General features: G+C 39.6%; 1 protein-coding gene across 3 annotated transcripts in view; it reads right to left on the minus strand.

The window, feature by feature from the left end:
* RICTOR (RPTOR independent companion of MTOR complex 2) overlaps positions 1-27,621 on the minus strand; it is a 611,164-nt gene that overhangs the window by 299,650 nt on the left and 283,893 nt on the right. For all 3 annotated transcript variants that reach the window (XM_053701222.1, XM_053701221.1, XM_053701220.1), the window contains exons 11-12: positions 710-776; positions 553-633 (exon numbers count right to left, since the gene is read on the minus strand). In XM_053701222.1, the coding sequence (XP_053557197.1) occupies positions 553-633; positions 710-776 (148 nt within the window). The remainder of the gene's footprint in view (positions 1-552; positions 634-709; positions 777-27,621) is intronic.

Consider the following 27,621-nt stretch of genomic DNA (forward strand, 5'->3'; position numbering starts at 1 on the left):
ATATTTTATTTTATAGTAAATTATAAGATATAATGATGAAAATAATGGTATCTTTAGAAAGTCCATTTCATGGCGAGAACAATGGTAGGGTATATAATATGTGTGGGTACAGTAAATGAGTAAAAGGAAAATTACAGCTAAACACAAACACAGCAGAATTGCCCTGGTCCTTAAAGGTAAGAAAATTGAAAAATGGTCTGGTCACTAAGGGGTTAATTAAAAGCGGTTTAAATTTAAGTTGAAATTAATACTGCAGTATTGGTTTTGTACTTATGGCCAATCTTCATGGGCTGATAAGGACAACTCCCTTTGTTTTACTGGGAGAGGACACACTTCTGCAAATGTGACAGGAAAAGAGGACAGGAACATGACTTTTTCAAAAGGCCAATAACTGCAATACATTATGAAATGCCCTGTTTCAGACGAAACAAAAAAACATTGACAATGTGCTCAGCATGCGTACAAGATACCACTTATGGATTTCATAAGGACAGAATAGCCACTTAAATCCAGAGGGATCTGGTTTACAATCTTCATTTATAAAAGGCTTACCATGTGCAAAAGTTCACCAAGGATGATAGTTGCTCTAACAGATACTTCATCATCACTGCTTGTAATCACTTCAACCAGACCCTGCAAAAAAAAACCTTTGTCAGAAAGAAGAAAAATAAAACATTTGTTGCCAAATGCCTACTGACCTCAAACTCACCTCTAATAGACCATTTCTAATGAACGCAGACAGCACCAAAGCCAAATAGTTGTCCATGAGATCAGGTCTATAAAATATGCAAACATTCAATTCATTATTCAACATTTTGATAACAGAGATTATTGAAATAAAGTAATAAAAAGCATTTTCCTCTTAAAGTGACATTATGATAAAAATGTAAATGCACATAGATTAATTACATATAGAAATATATATGCAATATTCATATAAATGGCAACAAAAAGTTATCACTGTTTTAGTGTTAGCATTTTCTTTGCATGTGAAGCAGCTAAATATTCTCAGTGCACCAGCGATTTAAATAGTGCAGCTGCTCATATGACCAGTGGGACTTGCATCTTATCAGCCATTAACAAATTGAGTCATTACCAGATGGTACAAGCACGTTAGACTCTCTGAGCAAGTGCTGTGTTTAAAATTTTGGTGCACAGTGCATACTTAAAGGGCCACTAAACCCAAAATCTTTCTTTCATGATTCAGATAGAACATACAAATTTAAACAACATTACAATTTACTTCTATTATTTATTTTGCTTCATTTTTTAGATATCCTTATTTGAAGAAAAAGCAATGCACATGGGTGAGCCAATCGCATGAGGCTTCTATGTGCAGCAACCAATCAGCAGCTACTGAGCATATCTAGATATGCTTTTCAGCAAAGAATATCAAGAGAATAAAACAAATTAGATAGTAGAAGTATCATGCATTATCTTTCTAAATCATGAAAGAAAAAATGTGGGTATCATGGCCCTTTAAATATGCTTTTAAAACAGCTATAGCTTTCATTAAAAGCATTTTTGCTAATGCATATGTGTGTGTGTGTGTGTGTGTGTGTGTGTGTGTGTGTATATATATATATATATATAACAACAATGCTTCCATTCAAAATTGAAATGCATCCATGTGGAGTCCATTTTGGGTGGAATGTCCCTTTAAATTTGGGACAAAATGTCTGAGGATATATAGACCTACAATAGCTTGCAAGTAAACTTTGCAATATACATGACAGCATGCATGAGATATTTGCACACTTGTGAATGGTCTTCACTTTATCTAAAAAAAAAACCAAAGAAGCAGATCCTCCCAATACTGTAGCTGCTTTACTGCAATGAATACAGCAATGGATACAGAAAAGCTATGCAAAAACATAATTTATGCTTACCTGATAAATTTATTTCTCTTGCAGTGTATCCAGTCCACGGATCATCCATTACTTATGGAATATATTCTCCTTCCCAACAGGAAGTTGCAAGAGTCCACCCACAGCAAAGCTGCTATATAGCTCCTCCCCTAACTGCCATATTCAGTCATTCGACCGAAAACATGCAGAGAAAGGAAAAACCATAGGGTGCAGTGGTGACTGTAGTTCAAATGAAAAAATTACCTGCCTTAAAGTGACAGGGCGGGCCGTGGACTGGATACACTACAAGAGAAATAAATTTATCAGGTAAGCATAAATTATGTTTTCTCTTGTTAAGTGTATCCAGTCCACGGATCATCCATTACTTATGGAATACCAATACCAAAGCTAAAGTACACGGATGATGGGAGGGACAAGGCAGGTACTAAAACGGAAGTTACCACTGCCTGTAAAAAAAAAAAAAAAACCCTTTCTCCCAAAAATAGCCTCCGAAGAAGCAAGGTATCAAATTTGTTAAATTTGAAAAAGTATGAAGCGCAGACCAAGACTCCGTCTTGTAAATCTGTTCAACAGAAGCCACATTTAAAAAAAAAAGGCCCAAGTGAAAACCACAGCTCTAGTAGAATGAGCTGTAATCCCTTCAGGAGGCTGCTGTCCAGCAGTCTCATAAGCTAAATGAATTATGCTTTTTAACCAAAAAGACAGAGAGGCTGCTGAAGTCTTTTGACCTCTCCTCTGTCCAGAATAGACAACAAACAAGGTGAACGTTTGATGAAAACTGTAGTAGCTTGTAAGTAAAACTTTAAAGCACAAACCACGTCCAATATTGTGTAATAGACGTTCCTTCTTTGAGGAAGGATTAGGATACAAGCATGGAACAACTATCTCTTGAGTGATGTTCTTGTTAGATACCACCTTAGGAAAAAACCCAGGTTGGTACGCAGGACTACCTTATCCGTACGAAGGACCAGATAAGGAGAATCACATTGTAACACAGATAACTTGGAGACTCTACGAGTCGAGGAAATAGCTACCCAAAAGGAACTTTCCAAGATAAAGATTGATATCTATGGAACAAAAAAGGTTCAAACGGAACTTCTTGAAGAGCCTTAAGAACCAGGTTTAAGCTCCATGGTGGAGCAACAGTTTTAAACACAGGCTTGGATCTAACCAAAGCCTGACCAAATGCCTGAACGTCTAGAATACCTGCCAGACGCTGGTGCAAAAAAATAGACAGAGTAAAAATCTGTCCCTTTTAAGGAATTAGCTGACAACCCTTTTCTCAAAAACATCTTGGAGAAAAGATAATATCCTGGGAATCCAGGCTTTACTCCATGAGTAACCCTTGGATTCATAACAATCAGATATTTACACCATATCTATGTTCAATTTTCCTAGAGACAGGCTTTCATGTCTGTATTAAGGTATCAATGACTGACTCGGAGAAGCCATGCTTTGATAACATCAAGCGTTCAGTCTCCAGGCAGTCCATCTCAGATTGATTCTATTTAGATGGTTGAAAGGACCCTGAGGTAGAGGGACCTGTCTCAGAAGCAGAGACCGTGATGGAAAGGATGACATGTCCACCAGATCTGCATACCAGGTCCTGCGTGGCTACGCAGGCGCTGTCAAAAACACCAAAGCCCTCTCCTGCTTGGTCTTGACCTCCGGAGGAAATCCCACTCCCCCGGAAGAAAAGTCTGACGACTTAGAAAATCCACCTCCCAGTTCTCAACACCTGGGATATGGATAGCTGATAGACAAGAGTGAGTCTCCGTCCAGTGAATTATTGTAAGACTTCTAACATCGCTAGGGAACTTCTGTTCCCCCTTGATGGCTGATGTAAGCCACAGTCGTGTATATTGTCCGACTGAGTATGATGTACCTCAAAGTTGCTAACTGAGGCCAAGTCTGAAGAGCATGGAATATCACTCCCAGAATATTTATTAGAAGGAGGGTCTCCTCCTAAGTCCACTATCCCTGAGCCTTCAGGGAGTTCCAGACTGCATCCCAACCTAAAAGGCTGACATCTATTGTAACAATTGTCCCATCTGACCTGCGGAAGGTCATACCCTTGGACAGATGGACCCGACATAGTCACCAGAGAAGAGAATCTCTGGTCTCTTGGTCCAGGTTCAACAGGGGGGCAAATCTGTGTAATCCCCGTTCCTCTGACTGAGCATGCATAGTTGCAGCGGTCTGAAATGTAGACGTGCAAACGGTACTATGTCCCTTGCCGCTCCCAATAAGCCGATTTCATTCATGTACTGAGCCACCGAAGGGCGCGAATGGGATGAAAAACACGGCAGAAATTTAGAAATTTTGACAACCTGGACTCTGTCAGGTAAATTTTCATTTCTACAGAATCTATCAGAGTCCCTAGGAGGGAAACCCTTGAGATTAGGGATAGAGAACTCTTTCCTTGTTCACTTTCCACCCATGTGATCTCAGAAATGCCAGTACTACGTCCGTATGAGACTTGGCAATTTGGACGTTTGACGCCTGTATCAGGATGTCGTCTAACTAAGGGGCCACTTCTATGCCCCGCGGCCTAAGGACCGCCAAAGCGACCCCAGAACCTCCATAAAGATTCTTGGGGCTGTAGATATCCCAAAAGAAAGAGCTACAAACTGGTAATGCCTGTCTAGAAAGGCAAACCTGAAAAACGAAGTTGATCTTTATGCATCACAATGTGAGGATAAGCATCCTTCAAATCCATTGTAATCCTCTATTGACTCTCCTGGATCATAGTTAAGATGGTACGAATAGTTTCCATCTTAAATGACGGAACTCTGAGGAATTTGTTTAAGATCTTTAGATCCAAAATAGGTCTGAAGGTTCCCTCTCCTTGGGAACCACAAACAGATTTGAGTAAAAACTCTGTCCCTGTTCCTCTCTTGGAACTGGATGGATCTCGTACACAATGTAAGAATGCCTCCTTCTTTATCTGGTTTGCAGATAATTGTGAAAGGCGAAATCTCCCCTTTTTTTTGGGGGGGGGGGAATCTTTGAAATCCAGAAGATATCTCTGGGATATAAATTCCAATGCCTAGGGATCCTGGGCATCTCTTGCCCATGCCCGGGCAAAGAATGAAAGTCTGCCCCCTATAGGATCCGTTACCGGATAGGGGTCCGTTCATTCATGCTGCCTTAGAGGCAGCAGCAGGCTCCTTGGCCTGCTTATCTTTGTTCCAGGTCCAATTGTCTCCAGACCGCCTTGGACTGAGCAAAAATTCCCTCTTGTTTTGCCTTAGAGGAAGTGGATGCCACACCTGCCCTGAAGTTTTAAAAGGCACGAAAATTAGACCTTTTTTGGCCCTTGATTCCTATCCTGAGGAAGGGCATGACCTTTTCCTCCATTGATATAAGCAATAATCTCCTTCAAACCAGGCCCGAATAGGGTCTGCCCCTTGAAGGGAAGTTAAGTAGCTTATTTATTAATGTCACGACAGCTGACCATGATATAAGCCATAGCGCTCTGCGCGCCAGTATAGTAAAAAACAGAATTCTTAGCCGTTAGTCTAGTCAAATGAACAAAGGCATCAGAAAACAAAGGAATTGGCTAGCATAAGCTTGTCAAATATATTCATCCAATGGAGTCGCTAACTGTAAAGCCTCATCAAGAGACTCAACCCAGAACGCCGCAGCAGCAGTGACAGAAGCAATGTATGCAAGGGGCTGCAGGATAAAACCCTGTTGAATAAACATTTTTTATCCATTGGATCTAAAAAGCACAACTGTCCTCGCCAGAGGTAGTGGTACGCTTAGCTAGAGTAGAAACTCTTCTCTCCACCTTAGGAACTGTCTGCCAGAAGTCCCGTGTGGTGGTAACTATTAGAAAATATTCTTCTAAAAAATAGGAGGGGAAGAGAACGGCACACCTGGTCTATCCCATTCCTTATTAAAAAAATTTTTAGTAAACCTCTTTAGGTATTGGAAAAACATCAGTACACACCGGCACTGCATATTATTTATCCAGTCTACACAATTTCTCTGGCCCTCCGATTGTACACATTCTTTTTTTTTTTTAAATATTTTTAATGATTCCAGCAAAAAAGAAAAACAAGATAAACATATGTCAGGATACATTTCAAATAGCCCCAGCGGACATTTATACATGGATTAGTACATTTGAAAAAGAAAAAGAGTGGTTCACAGTACAACAACTCAGACAAAATAAGTACTAGTATCTGACATTCATAACATCACTGGAATTTTTATATATAGTAAACAAACAATCGAAAAGAGGGAAAAAAAAACAAAAAAAAAACCACAATAACAAAAAAAAGGGAATATATCTTTCTTTTCTTATCCCCCCTCCTCCGCCACCCGGCATCATTACACGTAACCATCGGTCTTAATATTTATTGTCTCGTCACTGTCTGAACCCCCTTCTGCCTTCCCTTACTTCTTTTCTTCTCTTTCTCATCCCTTTCCTTTCCTGTTTCCCCTAATCTTGTTTTCTTTCGCTATCCTTCTCCCCTTCCCATTCCCCTTCTCTGCCCCTCCCTTTCTCTCCAAGGTATTCCTTAAATCCTATCTCATGTAATGATCTCCCGGTAACCCGATACCCATAATGGTAGAAACAATCCTAATATAACCAATTCTAGGAAAGCTATCGTATTTAAAAAAGGCTGTAAAATACGCCTTTGAACCTGGAGCGGATAAGATATAATTAGCGGAAGCCAATCCATAAGAAAAACTCTAATTCTACTGTCCGTCAGAGATTTAGTATGAAAAGATTCAAATAAAATTTGAGACTGAATTTCTTTAAGGAACTCTGAAACCCTGGGGGCTGTATGGTCTTTCCAGCCCTTAACAATTAACTGTCTTGCAGTTAAAATGATAGTATTTAGTATTTTTATCACCCTTTTAGGGCGTAAATCAGCATTAGTTAAAAAAAATATCTCCTCAGCAGCAAACGGAATCATATCATTATAGTGTTTACTATACCAATATCTTATCTTTTGCCAGAATTGTTGAATCTTAGGACAGGACCAGAATATATGAAAAATATCAGCCCTATCCAAAATATATGAAAAATATCAGCCCTATCCAAAGAACACCGTGAACAGACAAACTTTTGGGTGGGAAAGAATCTGGCCATCTTACCGGGAGAAAGATAGTAATTATTGACTAGTTTTAAATGTGTTTCTTTCCATGATATAGAGATTTGTAATTTTACTAACTCTAGGAAGCTATACTCTATCCTATTCTCCTCCAATTGTGGGAAGTATCTCTTCCAGAAAATATATAATTTCTCCAAATTGAGTTCCCCCTGTTTAGCCAGGAGAATATCATAAATCAAAGATATTGAGGAGCGACCCAAGGAAAATTGACGAATTATATTCTTAATATCCATCCAATCTACAAACACCTCTGTATTCCACTTTTGCGAAAATATATAATGACGTAGCTGGAAATACGCAAATAAATTAGAATGGGGTAAATTAAACTTATGAAATAATAGTTCTGAGGAAAATAACTGATTAGAATCAAATAACTGGTAAACATATATCAATCCTGCCTCCGCCCACAATCTGAACACCCTCTGGTTTAAACCCGAAATAAATTCTGGATTACCTATTATCGGGAGAAATTCAAAGAATAATGGAGAAATTTTTAATACTCGGCAAATTTTATGCCAGGCTATAATAACGTTTTTGAAAGAGATCAATTTATTGAGATTCGAAGGCAATTTTTTTACCGGACAGTGAAGAATAGCTTTTAGAGAGAAGGGAGAAATCAAAAATGCTTCCAAATCTACTGAAACAAATTTGAATATCCCTGTAATCCAATCAAAGGCCAATTTGACTAGACAGGACCAATTATATAACCTAAAATCTGGCAGTGCAAGCCCTGCCTGGGAGCGTTTCTGCATTAACTTGTTCAGACTAATCCTAGGCTTTTTATTGCCCCATATAAATTTAGATTGCCAGGATTGTACATCCCTAATATCTTTATTAGTCATTAGTAACGGTAGATTCTGAAGGAGATATAAAACTCTGGGGAAAATAATAGTTTTAATCAAATTAACTCTTGCAGATAATGAAATTGGTAAAGAGGACCAGTTTTCTAAATCATTTTTAATTTTCGACAAGACTGGTGGGAAATTTAATTTGTACCAATTTGCTGGATTTCTATGAAGAATAATACCTAGGTACCGAAAGGACTCAACTACTTTAAAAGGATGCTCTCCCCAATTGAGACCGTTCTTATGTATCCAAAGGAGTTCACTCTTATCAAAATTGATTTTATATCCTGAAAAGGAGGAGAAAGCCTTAAATAATTGTAACACTATAGGAATATAATGTTGAGCCTTATCCAGAAATATTAACAGATCATCGGCATACAGAAGTGTTTTTAGTCTAGTGAGCCCCAGTGAAATTCCTGGTAACCTATCCCGTAATAGAATAGCAAATGGTTCCAATGCCAAGTTAAAAAGCAAGGGGGATAGGGGGCACCCTTGCCTAGTTCCTCTTTTAAGTGATATATATGGCGAAGAGAGACCATTGATGCAGAGGAAGGAAATCGGATTTTTATATAAATTTTTAACAAATTCAAGAAACTGATTCTTAAATCCAAAATGCTCTAGAGCCGTAAACAAATAATTCCAATTCACTGCATCAAAGGCTTTCTCAGCGTCTACTGTCAAAATAGCTGCTTCCCTGATCTTCTTAAATTCTTCATTTTTAGAATCTAGATTCCAAGCATAGTCAAGAAAAGTAGTAACTTTTTGGATATTCTTAAGGGAGTTCCTGCCCTTCATAAATCCAGTTTGATCTGGATGTATGATCCCATCTAATAATTTAGCCAGTCTTGTCGAAACAATAGCCGTCAGCAATTTGTAATCCGCATTCAGTACAGATATAGGTCTATACGACCCAGGACCCTCCGGATCCTTACCTTTCTTTAGAATCAGAGATATGCGTGCAGCAGAAAAATAATTAGACATTGACTTACCGGAGGAAAAATAATAATTAAACAAATTAACTAGCGATAATTTGATTTCTTCCTTTAAAATTTTATAAAACTCTACCGGAATCGCGTCTGGTCCGGGAGATTTATTAATATTGGCTGATTGTATAGCCTCCAAAACTTCTTCCTCTGAAATAGGTCTATTAAGATCTAACAGATTCTCTTCCGTAACACCCGGGAGTTTCACACTGGTCCAAAAACTTGATGCATTATCCAGATTTACCTCTGATTCAGAGTACAGCTTTTCAAATACCTTAAAGAAAACTTGGCTAATATCCTCTGTATTAGAATACTTCACATTATTAAATTTAATAGCCGAGATTAAATTCTTGTTTTTCCTAACTTTTACTGTACTAGCCAAAAATTTGGCGGAGTTCCCATAATGGCCTCTAAATTGATAATTTATTTTTAATTCTTCTTCATGGGACCTTTGTTTTAAATAGATGTCTCTTTCCCTTTTTAGTTTACAGTATCTATCCCAATTATCCTTTGTCTTGTCATTATAGAATTTCCCAAGCGCATTTCTGACTTGAGCGGCTAATTGTAATTCCTGCTCCAAAGTTTTCTTCCTCCATGTAGCTAAATAAAGTTTAATTTCCCCCCTCAAAACAGCTTTTGCTGCTTCCCAAAAAACCTCTGGTTTACTAAATTGCCCGACATTAAAAGTAACATAATCCTTCCACTTTTGTTTTAACCAATTGCCAAACCTAGGGCTGTCAGCCAAATACCGCGGAAAAAAAAAAAGATGTATTAGGTATCTTAGGAGGGGAGCTAGCCATCAATGTGAAAGAGATTACTGCATGGTCAGAAATAGCAATATCATAGATATTGGCTTCAGATCTGCAGAGAGCAAGTGACTTAGAAATTAAAAAAAGATCAATTCTAGAAAGTGTCATATGGGATTTGGACTCACAGGTGAAACTACGCTGTTCTGGATTTTTAAATCTCCATATATCAATTAATCTTAGTTCATGACAGAAAAGTTTAAAATATTTTGCCAATTTGGCGTTTTCACGTAAGTTTTTTAGCGATAATCTATCCAATATAGGGCACAATGTCATATTGAAATCTCCCCCTAAGATTAAATTAGCTGCTGAGAATAAAAATAGTTTGCTTCTGATAGAGTCCCAAAAAACCGGTGAGAAAGAATTGGGGCCATATAGATTACATATAACAAAATTACAATTATTAATCTGGATATGTAGAATCAAGAATCTTCCCTGTGGATAAGCCTCCATTTTTACAATATTATAAACTAAATTTTTATGTAACAGTATTGCTACTCCTGATTTTCTTTTAACACCTGACGCTGCAAGGCATTCACCTACCCATTTACACTTCAATTTGGTGGCTTCAACCATATCAAGGTGTGTTTCCTGTAGCATCACGAGATCAGGTTTAAATTTAGCAAGATATTTGATAATTAACTTACGTTTTCTAGGGGACGTGATGCCCCCTACATTCCAAGAAAGTATATTAATCTTGGATGCCATCAATCCTCAACATAAGATAATATTCCCTAGCTTTTGGGCTGGGCGTATAACCATGGGCGGGAGGAGGGGAGAGAGAAAAAAAAAAAAAAAAAAAAAAAAAGCAAAAAGAGTAAAAAATCTGCCATCCTGTACCGACATAATGAACCTAAGCGATATTTAAACTTAGAATAAGAAACATTCAGTTCCAGAAAATTTTTTTTTCCCCTTTTAAAAATATTAATAAACAGTGTATCCAACCCGGATATAACTAAAACAATATAACAACTTAAATAACACATCAGTCTTGTTCAAAACAAATTTTCATTCTGGTAAGAATTAATTCTCCTAAGATGCTATAGGGTGCTGATGAACTCATGGGCCTCTTGGGGATTATTAAAAACTCGCCTGACACCATTCTCTTCCATTACAATCTTTGCAGGGTATACCACCCAAGCTTTAAACCCTTTATCAATAATCTTGGTGCATAACGGAATCATTTGTTTCCTTTTAGTGGAGGTTTCTATTGAGAAATCTTGAAACATTAACAGTTTGTTGCCTTCAAATACAAATTCCCCTATCTCTCTATATGCTTTTAATAAGTCTACCTTATCCTGATATCTAAGCAGTTTGAAAATGGACATTCTACCTCTATTACCCACAGATGTACTTGTTCTACTATATCCAACTCTATGGGCTCTTTCGACTGCAAGAGGGAGTTGCTGTTCAGGAAAACCTAATGCCTTAGGGAGTAATAAGGAAGTAACTTTAATCAGATCCTCATACTTGGGGGATTCGGGGAGTCCAATGATTCTAATGTTATTCCGCCTGGAGCGATCCTCCAGATGGCTTTGTAAGATTGAAATTTTAGTTTCATGGTCTTGCATAAATTTATCTTGAATATTAACCTGGTCCTCCAAGTCAGAAATCCTATTTTCTGCCTCCCCTATTCTTGCGGCAAACTGCTTAACCTCATTTGACAATGAAATAATGTCTGTAGATATACTGCTAAGCTCTTTCTTGATTATATCAAACTGAGGAGTAAAAAATGTTGGTTAGTTGCAATATTAAATTACCTGTGTCTAAATGGGCCAAACCCCCTCCACAGAGGGGTCCAATGAGGTGTCTGCACTCTTAACCTTTCTGTCCTTACTTTTTGGCGGCATTATGGGGGAACTCTGTTTCGCATGTATAACAAATCTTTCCATATACACTGTGATTACAAACAATATGTGCAGAGCTGCAAATGCAGCGAGAAGAAAAGAAGAAAAAAAGAGAAAGAAATAGCACGTGCAATAAAACTAAAAAAAAAACAACAAAAATTAAACTGTGTGATTTCTGTGTATTCAATTCCAAAGAGAACTAATGTCCCTTTGAGTGAGAGCAAAAATAAAGGAAAAACATAATTTATGCTTACCTGATAAATTCCTTTCTCCTGTAGTGTGGTCAGTCCACGGGTCATCATTACTTCTGGGATATAAACTCCTCCCCAACAGGAAGTGCAAGAGGATCACCCAAGCAGAGCTGCTATATAGCTCCTCCCCTCTACGTCACACCCAGTCATTCGACCAAGAACCAAACGAGAAAGGAGAAACTATAGGGTGCAGTGGTGACTGGAGTATAATTTAAAAATTTAGACCTGCCATAAAAAACAGGGCGGGCCGTGGACTGACCACACTACAGGAGAAAGGAATTTATCAGGTAAGCATAAATTATGTTTTCTCCTGTTAAGTGTGGTCAGTCCACGGGTCACCATTACTTCTGGGATACCAATACCAAAGCTAAAGTACACGGATGACGGGAGGGACAGGCAGGATCTTTATACGGAAGGAACCACTGCCTGAAGTACCTTTCTCCCAAAAACAGCCTCCGAAGAAGCAAAAGTGTCAAATTTGTAAAATTTGGAAAAAGTATGAAGAGAAGACCAAGTTGCAGCCTTGCAAATCTGTTCAACAGAGGCCTCATTCTTAAAGGCCCAAGTGGAAGCCACAGCTCTAGTGGAATGAGCTGTAATTCTTTCAGGAGGCTGCTGTCCAGCAGTCTCATAAGCTAAACGTATTATGCTACGAAGCCAAAAAGAGAGAGAGGTAGCAGAAGCTTTTTGACCTCTCCTCTGTCCAGAATAAACGACAAAAAGGGAAGAAGTTTGGCAAAAACCTTTAGTTGCCTGTAAATAAAATTTCAGGGCACGGACTACATCTAGATTGTGCAGAAGCCGTTCCTTCTTTGAAGAAGGATTCGGACACAATGATGGCACAACAATCTCTTGATTGATATTCTTGTTAGTGACAACCTTAGGTAAGAACCCAGGTTTAGTACGCAGAACAACCTTATCTGAATGAAAAATCAGATACGGAGAATCACCGTGTAAGGCTGATAACTCAGAGACTCTACGAGCCGAGGAAATAGCCATTAAAAACAGAACTTTCCAAGATAACAGCTTGATGTCAATGGAATGAAGGGGTTCAAACGGAACACCCTGTAAAACGTTAAGAACTAAATTTAAGCTCCATGGTGGAGCAACAGTTTTAAACACAGGCTTAATCCTGGCCAAAGCCTGGCAAAAAGCCTGAACGTCTGGAACTTCTGACAGACGCTTGTGTAAAAGAATGGACAGAGCTGAGATCTGTCCCTTTAAGGAACTAGCAGATAAACCCTTTTCTAAACCTTCTTGTAGAAAAGACAATATCCTAGGAATCCTTACTTTACTCCATGAGTAACTCTTGGATTCGCACCAATGTAAGTATTTACGCCATATTTTATGGTAAATCCTTCTGGTAACAGGCTTCCTAGCCTGTATTAAGGTATCAATAACTGACTCCGAAAAACCACGCTTTGATAAAATCAAGCGTTCAATTTCCAAGCAGTCAGCTTCAGAGAAATTAGATTTTGATGTTTGAAAGGACCCTGAATTAGAAGGTCCTGTCTCAGAGGCAGAGACCAAGGTGGACAGGATGACATGTCCACTAGATCTGCATACCAGGTCCTGCGTGGCCACGCAGGCGCTATTAGAATCACTGATGCTCTCTCCTGTTTGATCCTGGCAATCAATCGAGGAAGCATCGGGAAGGGTGGAAACACATAGGCCATCCTGAAGGTCCAAGGTGCTGTCAAAGCATCTACCAGGACCGCTCCCGGGTCTCTGGACCTGGACCCGTAACAAGGAAGCTTGGCGTTCTGGCGAGACGCCATGAGATCTATCTCTGGTTTGCCCCAAAGTCGAAGTATTTGGGCAAAGACCTCCGGATGAAGTTCCCACTCCCCCGGATGAAAAGTCTGACGACTTAGGAAATCCGCCTCCCAGTTCTCCACTCCAGGAATGTGGATCGCTGACAGGTGGCAAGAGTGAGACTCTGCCCAGCGAATTATCTTTGATACTTCCATCATCGCTAGGGAGCTTCTTGTCCCTCCTTGATGGTTGATGTAAGCTACAGTCGTGATGTTGTCCGACTGAAACCTGATGAACCCCCGAGTTGTTAACTGAGGCCAAGCCAGAAGGGCATTGAGAACTGCTCTCAATTCCAGAATGTTTATCGGAAGGAGACTCTCCTCCTGAGTCCATGATCCCTGAGCCTTCAGGGAATTCCAGACAGCGCCCCAACCTAGTAGGCTGGCGTCTGTTGTAACAATTGTCCAATCTGGTCTGCTGAATGGCATCCCCCTGGACAGATGTGGCCGAGAAAGCCACCAATGAAGAGAATTTCTGGTCTCTTGATCCAGATTCAGAGTAGGGGACAAATCTGAGTAATCCCCATTCCACTGACTTAGCATGCATAATTGCAGCGGTCTGAGATGGAGGCGTGCAAAGGGTACTATGTCCATTGCCGCTACCATTAAGCCGATTACCTCCATGCATTGAGCCACTGACGGGTGTTGAATGGAATGAAGGACACGGCAAGCATTTTGAAGCTTTGTTAACCTGCCTTCTGTCAGGTAAATCTTCATTTCTACAGAGTCTATAAGAGTCCCCAAGAAGGGAACCCTTGTGAGCGGTAAGAGAGAACTCTTCTCTACATTCACCTTCCACCCATGCGACCTTAGAAATGCCAGTACTAGCTCTGTATGAGACCTGGCAGTTTGAAAGCTTGACGCTTGTATCAGAATGTCGTCTAGGTACGGAGCCACCGAAATTCCTCGCGGCCTTAGCACCGCCAGAAGAGAGCCCAGAACCTTTGTGAAGATTCTTGGAGCCGTAGCCAACCCGAATGGAAGAGCTACAAACTGGTAATGCCTGTCTAGGAAGGCAAACCTTAGATACCGGTAATGATCTTTGTGAATCGGTATATGAAGGTAGGCATCCTTTAAATCCACTGTGGTCATGTACTGACCCTTTTGGATCATGGGTAAGATTGTCCGAATAGTTTCCATTTTGAACGATGGAACTCTTAGGAATTTGTTTAGGATCTTTAAATCCAAGATTGGTCTGAAAGTTCCTTCTTTCTTGGGAACCACAAACAGATTTGAGTAAAACCCTTGTCCGTGTTCCGACCGCGGAACCGGATTGAACACTCCCATTAGTAAAAGATCTTGTACACAGCGTAGAAACGCCTCTTTCTTTATCTGGTTTGTTGACAACCTTGAAAGATGAAATCTCCCTTTTGGGGGAGAGGCTTTGAAGTCCAGAAGATATCCCTGAGATATGATCTCTAACGCCCAGGGATCCTGGACATCTCTTGCCCAAGCCTGGGCGAAGAGAGAGAGTCTGCCCCCCACTAGATCCGTTCCCGGATCGGGGGCCCTCACTTCATGCTGTCTTAGGGGCAGCAGCAGGTTTTCTGGCCTGCTTGCCCTTGTTCCAGGACTGGTTAGGTTTCCAGCCTTGTCTGTATCGAGCAACAGCTACTTCCTGTTTTGGTGCAGAGGAAGTTGATGCTGCTCCTGCCTTGAAGTTACGAAAGGCACGAAAATTAGACTGTCTAGCCCTAGGTTTGGCTCTGTCTTGAGGCAGGGCATGGCCTTTACCTCCTGTAATGTCAGCGATAATTTCCTTCAAACCGGGCCCGAATCAGGTCTGCCCTTTGAAAGGTATGTTAAGTAATTTAGATTTAGAAGTAACATCAGCTGACCAGGATTTTAGCCACAACGCTCTGCGTGCCTGAATGGCGAATCCGGAATTCTTAGCCGTAAGTTTAGTTAAGTGTACTACGGCATCAGAAATAAATGAATTAGCTAGCTTAAGGGTTTTAAGCTTGTGTGTAATCTCATCCAATGGAGCTGATTCAAGGGTCTCTTCCAGAGACTCAAACCAAAATGCTGCTGCAGCCGTGACAGGCGCAATGCATGCAAGGGGTTGTAATATAAAACCTTGTTGAACAAACATTTTCTTAAGGTAACCCTCTAATTTTTTATCCATTGGATCTGAAAAGGCGCAGCTATCCTCCACCGGGATAGTGGTACGCTTAGCTAAAGTAGAAACTGCTCCCTCCACCTTAGGGACCGTTTGCCATAAGTCCCGTGTGGTGGTGTCTATTGGAAACATCTTTCTGAATATAGGAGGGGGTGAGAAAGGCACACCGGGTCTATCCCACTCCTTAGTAACAATTTCAGTAAGTCTCTTAGGTATTGGAAAAACGTCAGTACTCGACGGTACCGCAAAATATTTATCCAACCTACACATTTTCTCTGGTATTGCAACTGTGTTACAATCATTCAGAGCCGCTAATACCTCCCCTAGTAATACACGGAGGTTTTCCAGCTTAAATTTAAAATTTGAAATGTCTGAATCCAGTTTAATTGGATCAGATCCGTCACCTGCAGAATGAAGCTCTCCGTCCTCATGTTCTGCAAATTGTGACGCAGTATCTGACATGGCCCTAATATTGTCAGCGCACTCTGTTCTCACCCCAGAGTGATCTCGCTTACCCCTAAGTTCTGGTAATTTAGACAAAACTTCAGTCATAACATTAGCCATGTCCTGTAGTGTGATTTGTAATGGCCGCCCTGAAGTACTCGGCGTTACAATATCACGCACCTCCCGAGCGGGAGATGCAGGTACTGACACGTGAGGCAAGTTAGTCGGCATAACTTCCCCCTCGTTGTTTGGTGAATGATGTTCAATTTGTACAGAATGACTTTTATTCAAAGTAGCATCAATGCAATTAGTACATAAATTTCTATTGGGCTCCACCTTGGCTTTTGCACATATAGTACAGAGATATTCCTCTGAATCAGACATGTTTAACAAACTAGCAATTAAACTAGCAAGCTTGGAAATACTTTTCACTCAAATTACAAGTAATATGAAAAACGCACTGTGCCTTTAAGAAGCACAGAAAAAAATTATGACAGTTTAATAATAAAAAACCGGAAAAATTATAACAATCAGATTTTTCCCAGTAAAAGCATAAATTTAGCAAAGGATTGCCCCCATTAGCAATGGATAACTAACCCTTAATAGCAGAGAAACAAATGTACAAAATATAAACGTTTTTTATCACAGTCAAAGCATAATCTCACAGGTCTGCTGTGAGTGATTACCTCCCTCAAAATAATCTTTGAAGACCCTTGAGCTCTGTAGAGACGATCCGGATCATGCAGGAAGAGAAAAAGACTTTTGACTGAATTTCTGATGCGTAGCAAAAGCGCCAAAATAGGCCCCTCCCCCTCACCCACAGCAGTGAGGGAAGCTCAGTAAACTGTCTCAAATTAAAATAAACGACAGCCAAGTGGAAAAAAGTGCCCAAAAATAATTTTTCACCCAGTACCTCAGATATTTAAACAATTTAGCATGCCAGCAAAAACGTTTAAAATTAAATATCATGAAATGTCATTAAACAGCCTGTTGCTAGACGTTCCCACTGCAAGTAAGGCTAAAGATTATATGCATATAGTATTACCCAGAGAAGTGCCATTCCCCAGAATACTGAAGTGTACACATATATACATAAACAGCCTGATACCAGTTGCTACTACTGCATTTAAGGCTGAACTTACATTATATTGGTATTGGCAGTATTTTCTTAGTCAATTCCATTCCTCAGAAAATAATATACTGCAACATACCTCTTTGCAGGTGAACCTGCCCGCTGTCCCCTGATCTTAAGTTTACCTCACTCCTCAGAATGGCCGAGAAAAGCAAAATGAATTTTAGCTACGCCGGCTAAAATCATCCAAAAACTCAGGTAGATTCTTCTTCAAATTCTACCTGAGAAGGAACAACACACTCCGGTGTTGTTTTAAAATAACAAACTTTTGATTGAAGATATAAAAACTAAGTATAATCACCACAGTCCTCTCACACATCCTATCTATTAGTTGGGTGCAAGAGAATGACTGGGTGTGACGTAGAGGGGAGGAGCTATATAGCAGCTCTGCTTGGGTGATCCTCTTGCACTTCCTGTTGGGGAGGAGTTAATATCCCAGAAGTAATGATGACCCGTGGACTGACCACACTTAACAGGAGAAAAAGAACAAACTATTAGTACAATTTCAGCTGTGAAGGTGTTATTTTTTTTTTTTTTTTTTTTTGTGGCTTTAATCTATGTGTGGACAATAAGTTAACAGTGATATTAGGGCCTGATGGCTTTAAAAATTATGGTTATGGGAAGCGAGCACCTGTGTGATTAAATACTTATAGTATGCAGATATATATTAATATAGAGTAAACCCCTTTCTCTAAAGAAATTTTACCAATATGTTTTTGACAGAGTAATGTATTATCTCTCAAGCTAGACACTGCTCTAGGCAGGGAGAGAGGTGAAGACCCCTATGAAAATCTCTACTGGACAAAAAAAAAAAAAAACATCCATTTACATTAGCCAACATTAAGCAGTCCTTTGATAAACATTAAATCTTTTTTTTTTTTCCCCTCCTCTCCTTCTTTTCTCCAACCTCTCCCCTCCTATCTCCTCTCTTCTTCTTCTTACTCTTGGTCTGCAAATAAACATACAATCGATGGAACAAGTAAAGTGGGGAATGGAGAGTCAGAGGATACCAAAGTCCTGCAACAGGTACGCTGCACAAAAAGGCCTCCAAATGCCTCAGGCGAGATCAAGTAGACTAAAATTATCACAACCAAAGCAAAAGTCAGGTACAATGCAGATTCTCCTTATATCTCAGGATTCACTTTCATGCATTAATAAGGGCAGTGGTAGGTATAACCAGTTCCATTATACCGTAGTATCAGGTACCAGAATATCCCATATTCATTGTTGTAAAGCACTTCCCCCCGATATTACCCAGTGACTCAGGTAAAAATAAGCCTCAGGTAGCAAGTGCAATATAGGTAGACAGTGAGGGTTTCTTGTCACTGGCTCATTTCAGGTCAAAACCCCCTTGACAAAACCGGGTCAGGGTCTCAGCTTACATGCAGATCTCGACCCCCTAAAGCGTAAGATGCAGCAGTGTAGGGGGAGTATATACCCATAGGCTAAGTATGTCTTACCAGCTACTATTAAACTTGGCAGTCCGCCTGCGAAGAACCGCAAAGGGGTAAGTCGGCGTCTCCTCACCCTTCAATCAACCAGGTGAGACACTCTTCACCGCGAGGAGGAAGCGCTGCCCGCCGATCTCTCAACGGACAAACTGCCCCCTCCTACCAGCGGCTATTCCAAGCAGTGAGTCCGACCGCTTCACGGGCAAAGATCCGGCTTTCCCGCCTTTGACGCCCCTCTTCTCCACTCTGCAGGGCTCCTCTGAGGTAATTGCGGTATCCACCGCCGGGCTTTACCGCCAGTACCAGGGCTTCCTCTGCACAGGCGTAGACGCCGCCCGTTAGCCTGCACCGGACCCCAGCGATTCTGGGTCACGCAGGCAAATAGGTGCTGGGGGAGATTTTCTTGCTCCTATTCTCCAGAGCACCCGAGCTGTGCAGCAACAGCGTGTCTAACAGCTCCGCCCCCACCGGAAGTCCCTTCGATTGTACACATTCATTCAGAGCAGCCAAAGCCTCCCTGAGCAACAAGTGGAGGTTCTCAAGCATAAATTTTAAATGTAGAAATATCAGAATCAGGTTAAATCATCTTCCCTGAGTCAAAAAAATCACCCACAGACTAAGCATATTGTGAGGTAGTATCATACATGGTTCTTAAAGCGTCTGTATGCTCTGTATCTACCCCCAGAGCTATCTGCTTTCCTTTAATTTCAGGTAGTCTGACTAATACTGCTGCCAGAGTATTATTCACCACCTTTGCCATGTCTTGTAAAATAAACGCTATGGACGCCCTTGATGTACTTGGCGCCATTTAAGCGTGAGTCCCTGAAGCGGGAGTCAAAAGGTCTGACACGTGGGGAGAGTTAGTCGGCATAACTACCCCCACGACAGAATCCTCTGGTGATAATGTTTTTAAAGAAAAAAATGATCTTTATTGTTTAACATGAAATCAGTACATCTGGTACACATTATAAGATGGGGTTCCACCATGGCTTTAAAACATAATGAACACAGAGCTTCCTCTATGTCAGACATGTTAGAACAGACTAATAATGAGACTAGTAAGCTTGGAAAACACTTTAAATCAAGTTAACAAGCAAATATATAAAACGTTACTGTGCCTTTAAGAGAAACAAATTTTGTCAAAATTTGAAAAACAGTGAAAAAAGGCAGTAAAACAAACGAAATTTTTACAGTACATGTAAAAAGGTAAGAGCATTGCACCCACTTGCAAATGGATGATTAACCCCTTAATGCAAAAAACAGATAAAAAAAACGACAGACGTTTTTAAAAACAGACACAACAAAACTGCCACAGCAGAGCTGTGGATTACCTTCCCTATAAACGATTTTAGAAGTCTTTTTAGCCCTTTAGAAATGTCCTGTAGTATTCATGGGACTGCTGAAGGAATCTGGATAATTCATTTTGTAATTTTAACTGCGCAAAAAAAGCGCTAAATTAGGCCCCTCCCACTCATATTACAACAGTGGGAAGCTTCAGTTAACTGTTTCTATGCAAAATTTAAGCCAGCCATGTGGAAAAAACTTAGGCCCCAATAAGTTTTATCACCAAACATATGTTAGAAAATGAATAAACATGCCAGCAAACGTTTTAAAACACATTTTTACAAGAGTATGTATCTCTATTAATAAGCCTGATACCAGTCGCTTTTACTGCATTTAAGGCTATACCAACATTACAGTGTTATCACCAATGTACGTTAAAAAATGATTAAACATGCCAGCAAACGTTTTAAAACACATTTTTATAAGAGTATGTATCTCTATTAATAAGCCTGATACCAGTCGCTATCGCTGCATTTAAGGCTTTACTTACATTACTTCGGTATCAGCAGTATTTTCTTAGTCAATTCCATTCCTAGAAAAATATTTTACTGCACATACCTTATCTGCAGGAAAACCTGCACGCCATTCCCCCTCTGAAGTACCTCACTCCTCAGAATGTGTGAGAACAGCAAATGGATCTCAGTTACGTCTGCTAAGATCATAGAAAAACGCAGGCAGATTCTTCTTCCAAATACTGCCTGAGATAAACAGCACACTCCGGTGCCATTTAAAAATAACAAACTTTTGATTGAAGAATAAACTAAGTATAAAACACCACAGACTCTCACGACCTCCTATCTATGTTGAGGCTTGCAAGAGAATGACTGAATATGGCAGTTAGGGGAGGAGCTATATAGCAGCTTTGCTGTGGGTGGACTCTTGCAACATCCTGTTGGGAAGGAGAATATATTCCATAAGTAATGGATGATCCGTGGACTGGATACACTTAACAAGAGAAAAATATCCAGTAAAAGCTATCACTCTCAAAGCACAAAAAGAACAACAAACAAAAAAACTAAAAGAGCAATTTCCCATACATTTTATACTCTGCAACTGGTATAACAAGTCATTGGAAACAAGTTAATAGGAAAACAAATTTCTAGTACAATAAATCAGTGCCAAACCACTTTAAGGAAAAGCAACATGTGTTTAAAGTCCATCTAAATGAATGTAAGACAGAAAATCACCAAATTGGTATTAAACTCCTCCTGCTTCCGCTGCGTCCTATTTCTGTCAATAAGCAGTAATGAAAGGGAGGGGAGTTCGTTGAGTCAGGGACATGAGCCAAGATATTGATCATGATTTATTTTTGTTTATCTTAGCTCACTCTTGTAGCCATCACCAGCAACAAAGATTTTCTAAGCAGTTTTAGGGAAGAATTAGCTAACAGTGCACACAAGTCAGAAATCATACTGTGTAGCCATTAAAACACATTCAAGGTATAAAGTTATTTGCTATTTACTGTCTTAGCAAAAAACATGTCTTAATTGGCATAAAAGGGGAGTCTAAGACTTTAGTAACTGACTGAAGAACTACCTTATCTCAACAAAAACTAAATATGTATAGTAGCAGGAGAAACCTTGAAGTCCAGCTACTTGTCTGGCTGAGGTAACTGCCAGAAAAGAAAAAAAATCTGCAAAATGAGATTCAAAAAGTATGTTTTCTGTAATGGATAAAAAAAAATATCAGAAATTAGTGCCCCCTAGAGATTTATCAGGATTTGCAACTAGGAAAAATACAGGTGGCCCTCGTTTTACAACGGTTCAATTGACACCGTTTCAGAATAACAACCTTTTTTTCCAGTCATGTGACTGCTATTGAAAAGCATTGAGAAGCAGTGCATTTATTAAAATAGCCAGTAGGTGGAGCAGTCCGCTTGTGTTGCAGCAAAGCCAAGCAAGCTGAAATTAATCAGTTTAATCAGACCTGAGCTATCTAGCAGATTTCAAAGGAACAAGATCTTCCTGTCTATAAATCAGTCCAGATTGGAATGCATAGAAAGAACTGTTTGCAGAAAAATGCAAGTGAAGTGTGATTATTTTATTAGGTTTATAATGCGGTTTAGCAAATTATTTTGTTCATTTAATTTAGTTTAATTATATATTCTGTGTTGTGTGATTATTTTATTAGGTTTATAATGCTGTTTAGCATTTAAAGTCTTCATTTCAAAGCTTAAAAATAATGTATTAGGTGTTACTTATGACAATTTTGAGAGGGGCCTGGAACCTAACTCCCTCACTTTCCATTGACTTACATTATAAACTGGATTTCAATTTACAACAGTTTCGATTTACAACCATTCCTTCTGGAACCTAACCACGGCGTAAACTGAGGGCTACCTGTATGCTCAAAAAACTGCTGTACTTAAGGCTTCTGGACCCATATAAATGAATTGCTGATAAAGTAAAGACTTTCACATCTATTCACAGAGCCTTGTGAGGTTGCCGGGGAGCCTTGTAAAAGCAAGCTTATGTTTGAAATAAAGGGACATGAAACCCAAAATTTTACTTTCATAATTCCAATAGAGAATACAATTTTAAACAACTTTCCAATTTACTTCTATTATTTAATTTGTATCCTTCTCTTGTTATTCTTTGCTGAAAGGTTTATCTTGGCAAGCTCAGGAGAGGTTCTAGCTGCTGATTGGTGGCTATATATATATATACATATATACACCAAGTGTCATTGGCTCACCCATGTGTTCAGTTAGAAACCAGTAGTGCATTTCTGCTCCTTCAACAAATGATACCAAGAGAATGAAACAAATTAAATAATAGAAGTAAATTCAAAAGTTGTTTAAAATTGTATTCTCTATCTGAATCATGAAAGAAAAATGTTGGGTTTCATGTCCCTTTAAGCTTTGTTATACCATCTATAGTTGCATGAGGGGCCCGATACATTTCTCACACATCGAATGTGAACCGCTAACAATGTGTAAAAACAGAAATTACAACAGCAAAATATAGGAAATATCCTTGCAAGATGGTTTGTAATTACAAAATATTCACGTTTTTTGTTATGCTGAAGTAGTCTCACTGGATAGAACAAATAATGTTTCCAGATGGTGGCTGTCAGCATTCTAGAGTCGTGGGATGGATTTGTCACCTACACCTCAGCCCACTGCGTACAATTTATAAAAACTCTTTCTTTCATGTAATTGGCAAGAGTCCATGAGCTAGTGACGTATGGGATATACAATCCTACCAGGAGGGGCAAAGTTTCCCAAGCCTCAAAATGCCTATAAATACACCCCTCACCACACCCACAATTCAGTTTTACAAACGTTGCCTCCTATGGAGGTGGTGAAGTAAGTTTGTGCTAAGATTTCTACGTTGATATGCGCTTCTCAGCATTTTTTAAGCCAGATTCCTCTCAGAGTACAGTGAATGTCAGAGGGATGTGAAGGGAGTATCACCTATTGAATGCAAAGGTTTTCCTCACGGGGATCTAATTCATGGGATCTAATTCATAGGTTCTCTGTTATCGGTCGTAGAGATTCATCTCCTACCTCCCTTTTCAGATCGACGATATACTCTCATATTCCATTACCTCTACTGATAACCGTTTCAGTACTGGTTTGGCTATCTGCTATATGTGGATGGGTATCTTTTGGTAAGTATGTTTTCATTACTTAAGACACTCTCAGCTGTGGTTTGGCACTTTATGTATTTATATAAAGTTCTAAATATTGTACTTATATTTGCAATGATTCAGGTTTTCAGCATATTTCCTTTTTGCAGACTGTCCGTTTCATATCTGGGAAATGCTTTTTTATGAAAATGTATTTCTTACCTGGGGTATAGTCTCTTTTTCAAATTGACTGTCTTTTAAATTCGCTGGAAGAATTAGGCTCGCGAGGGCGCAAAATGCCAAAGCTTATTGAGTCATTCTTAGCGCAAGATTTTTGGACGCGAAGTTACATTCGTTGACGCAAAATTTGTCATTTCCGACGTCTTAGTTGTAGCCGAGTCCTTCACAAGGTTGTGTCATCTATGACGTGAGTGTTTCGTTTCCAGACATTTTGGGCGTCAAAAAATATTTTTCTGTTTGTTCTGCGTGGTACTTCTTTTATTCCTTCTTCAAGGTTTAAAAAATTGTATCCTTTGCCAGCAGTTAGATAGGAGTTTTGGGAAAAGATCCCCAAAGTTGATGGGGCTCTCTCTACTCTTGCTAAACGTACTACTATTCCTACGGAAGAAAGTACTTCCGTTAAAGATCCTTTAGATAGGAAACTTGAATCTTATCTAAGGAAGGCTTATTTATATTCAGGTCATCTTCTTAGGCCTGCAATTTATTTGGCTTATGTTGCAGCTGCTTCAACTTTTTGGTTGGAGACTTTAGCGCAACAAGTGTCGGATCATGATTTGTCTAGCATTGTTAAGTTGATTCAACATGCTAATAATTTTTAAATTTGTGATGCCATTTTTTATATCATCAAAATTGATGTTAGATATGTCTTTAGCTAGAAGAGCTTTGTGGCTTAAATCTTGGAATGCTGATATGACTTTTAAGTCCAGATTCATATCTCTTTCTTTCCAAGGTAATAAATTATTTGGTTCTCAGTTGGATTCAATAATTTCAACTGTCACTGAGGGGAAGGGAGTCTTTTTGCCCAAGGATAAAAAAACCTAAGGGTAAATCTAAAGCTTCTAACCGTTTTCGTTCCTTTCAACATAAGGAACAGAAATCTAATCCTTCCCCAAAGGAATCTGTTTCCAATTGGAAGCCTTCCTCAAATTGGAATAAATCCAAGCCATTTAAGAGATCAAAGCCAGCCCCCAAGTCCGCATGAAGGTGCGGCCCTCATTCCAGCTCAGCTGGTAGGGGGCAGATTAAAAATTTTCAAAGATGTTTGGATCAATTCGGTCCAAAATCATTGGATTCAGAGTATTGTCTCTCAGGGGTATCTAATAGGATTCAGAGTAAGACTTTTTTTCTCTCACGCATTTTAGCGAACCCAATAAAGGTTCAGGCTTTCCTGAAGTGTGTTTCAGACCTAGAGTTATCAGGGGTAATCATGCCAGTTACGTTTCAGGAACAAGGTCTGGGGTTTTATTCAAATCTATTCATTGTCCCAAAGAAAGAAAATTCATTCAGACCAGTTCTGGATCTAAAGATTTTGAATCGATATGTGAGAGTACCAACTTTCAAAATGGTGACTATAAGGACTATTCTGCCTTTTGTTCAGCAAGGGCATTATATGTCCACAATAGACAGGATGCATATCTTCATATTCCTATTCATCCGGATCACTATCAGTTCCTGAGATTCTCTTTTCTAGACAAGCATTACCAATTTGTTGCTCTTCCTTTTGGCCTAGCAACAGCTCCAAGGATCTTTTCAAAAGGTTCTCGGTGCCCTTCTCTCTGTAATCAGAGAGCAGGGTATTGCGGTGTTTCCTTATTTGGACGATATCTTGGTACTGGCTCAATCTTTTCATTTAGCAGAATCTCACACAAATCAACTAGTGTTGTTTCATCAAAGACATGGTTGGATCAATTTACCAAATAGATTCTTGATTCCTCAAACAAGGGTCACCTTTTAAGGTTTCCAGATAGATTCAGTGTCCATGACTCTGTCTTTAACAGACAAGAGACAAATGAAATTGGTTTCAGCCTGTCGAAACCTTCAGTCTCGATGATTCTCTTCAGTGGCTATGTGCATGGAAGTTTTGGGTCTCATGACTGCAGCATCGGACGCGATCCCCTTGTTTTCATATGAGACCTCTGCATCTTTGCATGCTGAATCAATGGTGCAGGGATTATACTCAGATATCACAATTGATATTCTTAAATCCCAGCATTCTACTCTCTCTGACTTGGTGGTTAGATTATCATCATATTATTCAAGGGGCCTCTTTTGTTCATCCTTCCTGGACTATAGTCTCAACAGATGCAAGTCTTTCATGTTGGGGAGCTGTCAGGGTGGTCTCTGACAGCACAAGGGGGGAATCAGCTAGAGGCAAGGTTATCAATGAATATCTTAGAACTCCATGCTATTTTCAGGGCTCTACAGGCTTGGCTTTTATTAAAAAGAACTTTTCATTCACTTTCAGACGGACAATATCACAACTGTGGCATATGTCAATCATCAGGGAGGGACTCGCAGTCCTTTAGCAATAAAAGAAGTATCACAGATACTTTCTTGGGCGGAATCCAACTCTTGTCTAATTTCTGCGATTCATATCCCAGGTGTAGACAATTGGGAAGCGGATTATCTCAGCCGTCAGACTTTACATCCGGGGGAGTTGTCTCTCCATCCAGATGTGTTTTTTTCAGATTGTACAGATGTGGGGTCTTCCAGAAATAGATCTGATGGCTTGCCATCTAAACAAAAAACTTCCCAGATACCTTTCCAGGTCCAGGGATCCTCAGGTGGAGATAGTGGATGCATTAGCAGTTTCTTGGTCTTACCAACTTATATTTTTCTGCCTCTAGTTCTTCTTCCAAGGGTGATCTCCAAGATCATAATAGAACAATCGCATGTGTTTCTCATAGCACCAGCATGGCCTCACAGGTTTTGGTATCCGGATCTTGTCTGGATGTCCAGTTGTCAACCTTGGCCACTTCCTTTAAGGCCAGACCTGTCTCAAGGGCCATTTTTCCATCAGGATCTCAAATTGCTTAATTTTAAGGCATGGAAATTGAACACTTAGTGCTTAGTCATAGAGGTTTCTCTGACTCAGTGATTAATACTATGTTGCAGGCTCGTAAGTCTGTTTTAAGGAAGATTTATAATCGGGTTTGGAAAACCTTTATTTCATGGTGTTCTTCTCATAAATTCTCTTGGCATTCATTTAGAATTCCTAGATTTTTACAGTTTCTTCAGGACGGTTTGGATAAAGGTTGGTCTGCAAGTACTTTGAAGGGACAAATCTCTGCACCGTTTTATTTCATAGAAAGATTGCTAAACTTCCTGATATTCACTGTTTTGTTCAGGTGTTGGTCCGTATCAAGCCTGTTATTAAATCTATTTCTCCGCCTTGGAGTCTTAAATTTTGTTTTGACGGTTTTGCAGGCGGCTCCTTTTTGAGCCTATGCATTCTTTGGATATTAAACTACTTTCTTGGAAAGTATTGCTCCTTTTGGCTATCTTCTGCTAGAAGAGTTTCTGAATTGTCTGCTCTCTCTTGTGAGTCTCCATTTTTGATTTTCCATCAGGATAAAGCTGTTTTGCGGACTTCATTTAAATTTCTTCCTAAGGTTGTGAATTCTAACAACATTAGTAGGGAAATTGTTGTTTCCCTCCTTGTGTCCAAATCCTATGAATTCTCTTGAGAAATCGTTACACTCTTTGGATGTGGTAAGAGCTACTATGTTGAGGCTACTAAAGATTTCAGGAAGACTTCTAGTCTATTTGTTGTCTTTTCTGGTTCTAGGAAAGGTCAGAAAGCCTCTGCCATTTCTTTGGCATCTTGGTTAAAGCTTTTGATTCACAAGGCTTACTTGGTGGCGGGGCAGTCTCTGCCTCAGAGAATTACGGCTCATTCTACTAGATCAGTTGTTACTTCTTGGGCTTTTAAGAATGAAGCTTCAGTTGATCAGATTTGCAAAGCCGCAACTTGGTCTTCTTTGCATACATTTACTAA

The sequence above is a fragment of the Bombina bombina genome, chromosome 2 (assembly GCF_027579735.1).
Source record: "Bombina bombina isolate aBomBom1 chromosome 2, aBomBom1.pri, whole genome shotgun sequence".
In the NCBI taxonomy this organism is placed as follows: Eukaryota; Metazoa; Chordata; class Amphibia; order Anura; family Bombinatoridae; genus Bombina; species Bombina bombina.